The sequence below is a fragment of the Bos grunniens genome, chromosome 18 (genome assembly GCF_055505025.1).
Source record: "Bos grunniens cultivar Pamir isolate PY7600 chromosome 18, Bosgru_T2T1.0, whole genome shotgun sequence".
In the NCBI taxonomy this organism is placed as follows: domain Eukaryota; kingdom Metazoa; phylum Chordata; class Mammalia; order Artiodactyla; family Bovidae; genus Bos; species Bos grunniens.
In genome coordinates this window covers 53,539,847-53,546,978 of record NC_141182.1, presented here as the reverse complement: position 1 = coordinate 53,546,978, position 7,132 = coordinate 53,539,847, and the positions used below count along the sequence as shown (strand labels likewise).

Genomic DNA, 7,132 nt, shown 5'->3' with positions numbered 1-7,132 from the left:
AGCTGTGGGTGAGGATCTGAACTCTGTAAACTACAAACAGTTTGTAATTCTCAGCCCCGGCCACTTCTTTTGCAAAATGAGAACTGAAATTGTCCCTCAGCCCACAGGTCCTCTTGAGTCAGCCTTGAGTTGTCTGGGAAAGCCAATGTTCACCTTCACACTTTTAAGGTTTTTTTGATGTGGACCAGTCTTAAAGTCTTTATTGAATTTCTCACAATACTGTTTCTGTTTTGGTTTGTTGGTCATGAAGCATGTGGGATCTTCAACTAGGGATTGAAACCGCCCCCTGCATTGGAAGGTTAAGTCTCAACCACTGGACAACCAGGGAGGTCCCCACCTTCACTCTCTAACCCTCTACCCTGGCCTGGCCTCCCTGCGGCCTACCAAGTCTCCATCAAAGTCACAAAGTCAGCAGGCACAGAGCTGAGCACCACACTCCCTGCCTAAATACTCTCCTAGGCTTTCTTTGGAGCAGGTTTGCTAAGCAGCTAGAATGCACCAAACTTATATCCTTAAGGACAACATGTCCCAAAGTGCTGATCAAAGTGAAGATTCCCCAGGTGCTTATAGAGTTCCAGCCTCTGAATCTGCTTTTTGTTGTTGTTGTTGGCTTTGCTGCGCAGCTTGTGGGACCTTAGTTCCCTGACCAGGGGTCAAACCCAGGCCCCAGCAGTGACACGCCAAGGCCTAACCACTGGACTGCCACGGAATTCCCCTCATTTTTCAAAAAGCACCCCACTTGCATCTGAAAATTAGATAGGGCTGGGAAATAATTCCTTGGGCCATCACTAGAGTTTGCAGTTACACATGACATCTCTCGTTCCTGTGCTCACAGCCAAAAGGGAAAGGATGGTTTGGTGTAACTATTTTATAGTGAGTTTTAGATCAGACCCATTTCTACCATAAGCACTTTTGAACTATCAAAACCCAATGTTTCCCAACATATCTCCTGAGGTACCCAGATTCTGTGAGGTGCTTCCCAATAAAGGGGTTCCGTGGTGAAATACTTGGGGGAAACATTGCATTCCTACTCTGGATGAAAATCGCACACCGTGAAATGAAGAAATTCATTTAATATTGTTTCACTCTGCTTTGGTCCCCTTTTTCATGCAACACCTATGTACGCTAGTTGTGCAGAATATGTTTTGCAGAAACACTGGTCTATCAGCCATTGGAGGTGGCAGAATCTGGAGTTCCCAAGGATTGGCTTCTCCCTCCTCTGTCCCTGCTTACAAGCAGAGCCTCGGTGGGCCCCACATGCCACGTCCGTGTGGGAGTTAGGTTTGGACCGGTGCAGTAGCAAGGCTGCCATTCTGGAGAACGAACTGCCATGAAAACAGAAGCCACAGAATTCATTTGGTCGAGGGTATTGCTGGTCCGGATGCCAGTCCACGGTCTGCTGATTAAAACTGCAAACGGCACTCAGTCCCCTGTAGATGTGCAACCCGAGCGTTTCCTCAGGACAGGAGCCTGGCTCGTTCCTTTGGCTCTCACCCCATGGTGATCTCTCTCTCTCTTCCATGTCTTTGAAGAGTGGCAGCTTGAGATCAAGAAAGAGCATCTTCCAGTCGGAGCACAAACAGAGCCGAAGGGGTTAGAAAGGGCAAGCCAGCACATCCCAGAAGGGCCTTGGCCTGTCTCCTGCTGGGCGTTTCTCCCTCCGAGTGTCCCCTGGGCAGGCTAGAGCCCCAGGTACTCAGCCAGGAACACGGCCAGGATGCGGCTCAGGTTGTGTACCGTGGGTGGGTGCAGGTTGGCCTCGGAGTCATCGGATGTGTGCCAGACAGAGGGGAAGGGTGTGGCGATGAGGTGGAGCACGGGAACTCCTGCAGGGCAAAGAGGAAGCACAGGCCCATGTGTGGCAGGCCCATGCCTGGGGAAGTCTGCCTCCCCGCGCCCCCCACATTGTGCCACTTGAAGAACTCTGAACAATTATTTTAAGTGTGTGAGGGTACGTGTTGATTAAAAAAAAAAAACACATCCAATACATTCATAACACAAATCAGAAAAGCTCAAAACTTCATGGCTTATGAAAAGACTAGAAGATCTGAACACTCGCTAGTGCCGGGCACTGGTCAAGGTCTTTACGTTCAGTCCCCTCAGCAACTCTTGAGATGGGGGGAGCTGTTAATTATCCCCATTTTATAGATGAGGAAATTGAGACACAAAGAGGTTAAGCAATTTGCCACCAGTCCCCAAATCTAGGAAGGGGCCAGGTCCTACCTGTGGCCCCCCTGCCCCCCAGTTCCCATAGCAGGTACCTCGGCGGAGGAACGGGATGTGGTCGTCTTCCACGGAGCCGGGGGGCTCCCCGGTCTGGAAGTACATCACTTCCCAAGGATGAGACTGCAGGAGGTTCAGACGGTGCAGGCGCTTCTCTGGATGTGGTGGGGATTAGAAGCAGAAGGTCAGCCCCTCCAGGGTCAAAGGTTCCCCTGCTCACAGATCAGAGGAGGGTGGGAGGCCTGGGGGTAAAGCACTGATCATGCCAATAAGGATGAATGTTACTTCATCATTCTGGGATAATGTCAGATACCCCAGACTGCAGGCTGACTATGTTCCTGATCTCATTTAATCCCTTCGAGTCTAAGGAAGCAGACACCCCCATTATTAGCATCGAGTCTAAGGAAGCAGACACCCCCATTATTAGCATCATGCCCATTTTATAGGTGGGAAACTGAAGCTCAGGGAAAGGAGGCCACTTGCCCAAGCTCATACAGCTGGTTAAGAAGGAAAGCCAGAATCTGAACGCAGGGCTCTCTGACCCTAGAACCCCTGTCTGTAATCACTTCATTTGACTGCTATGGGATCTTTTGTGTTTCTGCCCCAGTGCTTTAGGGAGAGGCTAGAGAGGTGGAAGGAAAGCTGGATGGCCCCTCAGAGGCCAGGTGCCTGGTCCTCTCTCCAGCATCCCAGGCAGGTGTCTGCCTATACCTTCACCCTTACCAATGCTCCTGAGCCGATGGAACCAGCGGGCCGTGCGAGGGAAGTGACTGTAGAAGGTCGGGTTGGGGGCTCCCAGGAGATCAAGAAGCATAAAGAGCTCCTAGGGAGAGAAGTCAGGACTGAGCAGCCCTGCGGGATGCTGCCAACCTCATGCCCCCCTCCTCCCACCTCACCGGCACCCAGCAGGGCCCTAGTCTTACAATAGCCTGGATCCTGGTGGAGCCCAGGCCGTGGGGTGTAGACTCCATGAGCTGGGCCAGGTGCCGGGAGCCATAAAGCGAGTCCTTGGGTCCCCACTGCTTCAGTGCCTCTTCACCATCCAGGAAGATCAGCTGCAAGGTCATTGGCGCTGCCTGTGGGAGCCAGTGGTCAGGGCCAGCTCAGTGCTAGCCTGCCACCTCAACGCACCCACATTTCCTGCCTGTTTGCACAGCTGACTAGGGCAAACAGTCTCCTCACTTGTAGAACCTGATAGCCAAGAGTACAGTCTGCCTGGATTTAAATCCTGGCTGGATTGCTCACTAGCCAAGCAGTAGTGGGTCAGTTACTAAGTTCTCAAAGCATCGACTTCCTTATGTAGAAATAGAGTTAATACCACTTCTCATAGGGTAGGATTTGAACCCGGGTCCTAAGACAGCACGGGTTTCCCTGGTGGCTCAGTGCTAAAGAATCCACTTGCTAATGCAGGAGACGTGGGAAACGCAGGTTCAATCCCTGGGCTGGGAAGATCCCCTGGAGAAGGAAATGACAACCCACTCTAGTATTCTTGCCTGTAAAACCCCATGGACAAGGAAGCCTGGCCGGCTACAGTCCATGGGGTTGGGAGGAGTAGGACACGACGTAGCCTCTGAACAACAAGAATAATAAAGCAGCCTAGGACAGTGCCTAATGCATAGTAACTAAATAAGGATTAGCTCTGATTGTAAGAGCTATTCCTCAAGTTCATTTGGCAAAAGAGACAGATCCACAAATAAATAATTGTACAAACAATGAAATGAAGTCGGGCAAATGCTTCTAAGAATAACAGGGTCCCGAAACATCCTCCAAGGGGGTGGGGGATAACCTGGCCTGGGGAACATGTTGGGTCTGCTGGGAAGGGATGTTTGCACTGAAGCTGAGGAGGACCTGGCCTGGCAAAATGGAGCAAAGGGAAGCGTGTTCCCTGGTGAGGAAGCAGCATGGACCAGGACTGGGGACAGAGAAGGGGCCAGAGAGGTTTGAGAAGAGGCCCTAGGGCCCAGCAAGGGCCAGGGAGCTTGGGCTCTGTTACAAGGGCGCTGGGGTTTCAGCCATGGAAGGGATCTGAGCAGGATAGAGGCATGAGGTGCTTCCATTCATTCCATACATTATTACTGACATCCTACTTTACGCCAGGCAGTATTCTGGGCAGTGTTCAGGGAATACACAGGAAATAAACACAGCCAAGGGCCCACCTATCTGAAGCTTATTCAAGCTTGGGAGACAGACAAACAAATCAACCTAAAGCCCCATGAGGCATGGGATAGCGACAAGGAGCTATTTTATGGTGGCTGGGAAGGTCTCTTTAGGAAGTCTCTTTGACATCAGAGTGGACCCCTGAATGAAGGGTGGGAGCCAGTCAGGAAGGTATCTGAGAAAAGCACATTGTAGGCAGAGCAAACAGCAAGCGCAAATGCCCTGAGGTTGAGAGTGAGGTCCACAGAGGAGGTGGGAGGCTAGCATGGAGTGAGTGAGGGATGAGGGGTGGGAGAGGAGACCAGAGAGATGAGAGGGCACACCTCATGGGCTAAGAGAAGGACTCTGGCTTATTCATGGAATGACATGGGAGCCATGGGAGGGTTTTAGGTAGACAAGGGACAGATTCTGACATTCGGGAAATGGAAAGACCCCCTGGACTCTGGTGTGGAGTGGAGGAAGATAAAACCAGGGAAGGGAGAGTGGCAGTATGGACCAAGGAAGAGACATCCCTCATTCACCCACCCCTACCCTAACCCCTGCTCTCCTTACCCTCTCCTTGGCTTTGCCCAGCTCCTGGTCAAGGGCTTGGGCCAGCTCCAGTAGCAGGGAGCAAGGCACTGCCGAATCCGTGGCCCCCACAAAGGGGGCTGAGTCAGATGGGAAGAGCTTGGAGTCATAATGGCAGGCAAGGGTAAGGTGGCGGGCAGCCCCTGGGTCCAGCGTGGCCACCACATTGCTGAAGTCCAATGGCCCCACGGGTGTGGAGGCAGTGAAGGAGTCGAGTTCTATATGCCAGCCTGCTGAAAGTGTCCGCAGCGTAGCCTCCAGGAACTAGTGGCAATAGAGAAGAGGGAGGGTGGGTGGGACTGGGGAGAAGGTCAGAAGGGCCATGTGAACCATGCTGAGCAGTCAGGTTGGCTCACCAATACCACTTTGGTTGAATCATTCCCTTGAGACACTTCTGAGTACCTACTAAGTGTCAGGCATGGAGTGCCCCTATTTCTTGAAGCCCAAACTAATCACAGCTCACCCTTCCATAGCACTCACTCTGTGCCCAGTCCTTGTTCTAGGAACCCCTATGGAGTGGGGACTGACAATGGTTCCATTTTGCAGATGAGGAAACCGAGGCACAGAGAAGATGAAATTAGTTTAAGGTCATACCAAGTGGCTGAGGTGGATTTGAAGTCAGGCAATGTTCAAATGACTCTCAATGCCTTCTGGGGAGCAATATAGAGCTCTGGAGCCAAACCATTTGGGTTGAAAGCATACCATTTATTGGCTGTGGGATTTGGGCAAAATGCCTAACTATTCTGGGTGTCAGTTTCCTCATCTACACAATGAAGATCAGATTGGTACCCACCTCGTTAGGCTCATAGGGCTGTTGCTGATGCATATAATAAGATTGGGGGAGGCGCAGTATAGAGGGCAGTGGTCTGGTGGTTAGCAGAATAGAGCTCCTATTAGCTCCAGGCAGACCCCCAGCTCTGCCACTTGGGCAGGATACCTATTTCCTATTCATTGATGGGCTGTGGGGTCAGGAGTTAGAGGTGGGGTCCTTTTACCTTTCTCACTTGGAGATTGCCCGGGCTGCCCGGAGTCCGTACAACCAGCAGAGGGCGCAGGAAAGTGTTCCAGAGACGGTGAGGGTCCAGTTGCCCCACTACCCTCCGCACCCGAGCTTCGGGGAGGCTTCCGATCAAAGGGCCCTGAGGAAGCAGGTACGGAAGAGAAGAGCAGAGCATGAAAACGACCCTCGTTCCAACCATATCCTGGAGGCTGCCCTCCTCTTCCTAGTCGCAGCCTCCAGCATCAGAGGTTTCTAGAAGTCCCTCCAAACCCATCCTGCCCAGCCCACGGCAATCCTGATGGGGGAAGTCTAGGCCCAGCGAGAAGGGACTCTTCCAAATATCTGACTTTAGGATTAGAACCCAGAACTCCAAGTCTTACTACTCCAGACTCTCTTACGGGGTAACCGCTATTACAAAACAAGCCCGAAGCCTCATTGCGTTGGAAAGGGGTATGCGCTCTAAGAACGGAGACGGCGGCACCTGCAGCTAGGGCCATATGGTACAGACAAAGCCAGGTCAACCCAACCTAGGGTCTTCCCGTGAGACCTTGGGGAAGGGGAGGCAAGGAGTAAAGGGTTCCGCAGTGCCCGTGTCCCCGCCTGTCCTCACCCGCAGCTCCCGCCCCAGCGGTAGCTCTTCAGTCTGGCTATGCCAGATCCTCCAAATGGTATAGAACACCGAGGCTACCGTCAGAGCCAGCAGCAGCTGGGGCAACAGCTGTGCCCGCGGTATCAGGCGGCGCTTGGGCGGTGAGGGTCGCTCCAAAAGGCTGCGTTCCCCGACCTGGAGCCGGGGCCGCCCGCGGCCCCCGGAAGGCATGGCAGCTTGGCCCTGAAACGGGTCGGAGACGGCGGATAGAGTTAAGGCCCAGCCAAGTCCCGCCCCATGAAATAAGCCGGACCAATGAGCAACAAGAGCGGCTGCACCATCCGCCCTCCCGCGAGCAGTAAAGCCAATGGGACTTTCGGCCTGAGGACTGGGCTCCTTTCCTTCAGGGAGCTTTGGGGGTTGGTTCCCCCGGGTTGCACAACCCCAAAGGGAGAGCATAAGAAGTAGGCGCCGCCCCAGCGCAGGAGGGGAAGCCAATGAGAAGCGTTTGATCACCGAAAACATTAGTCTTACTGGGCGCAAATCCACGCCGCTCCCGGATGGACCCTCTCCCTGGTCCAGAAAATCCAATA

The 7,132-nt window shown here is 53.0% G+C and overlaps 1 protein-coding gene across 2 annotated transcripts; it reads right to left on the bottom strand.

Moving 5' to 3' along the window:
* Positions 1 to 1,053: 1,053 nt before the first annotated feature.
* Positions 1,054 to 6,782, bottom strand: QPCTL (glutaminyl-peptide cyclotransferase like). Of its 2 annotated transcripts, none has more exons than XR_015146199.1 (7): positions 6,561 to 6,782; positions 5,946 to 6,089; positions 4,933 to 5,214; positions 3,147 to 3,299; positions 2,947 to 3,046; positions 2,262 to 2,435; positions 1,054 to 1,826 (listed from the first exon to the last, which is right to left on the bottom strand). XR_015146199.1 is itself a non-coding variant. In XM_086353197.1 (7 exons), exons 1-7 carry the CDS (start codon positions 6,768 to 6,770, stop codon positions 1,681 to 1,683), a joined length of 1,152 nt encoding a protein of 383 aa, XP_086209323.1. In that variant the 5' UTR covers positions 6,771 to 6,782; the 3' UTR covers positions 1,054 to 1,680. The 2 variants fall into 2 exon arrangements, 1 of the variants encoding a protein (XP_086209323.1); XM_086353197.1 differs by having other exon boundaries at positions 2,262 to 2,378.
* Between the last annotated feature and the right edge of the window lie 350 nt (positions 6,783 to 7,132).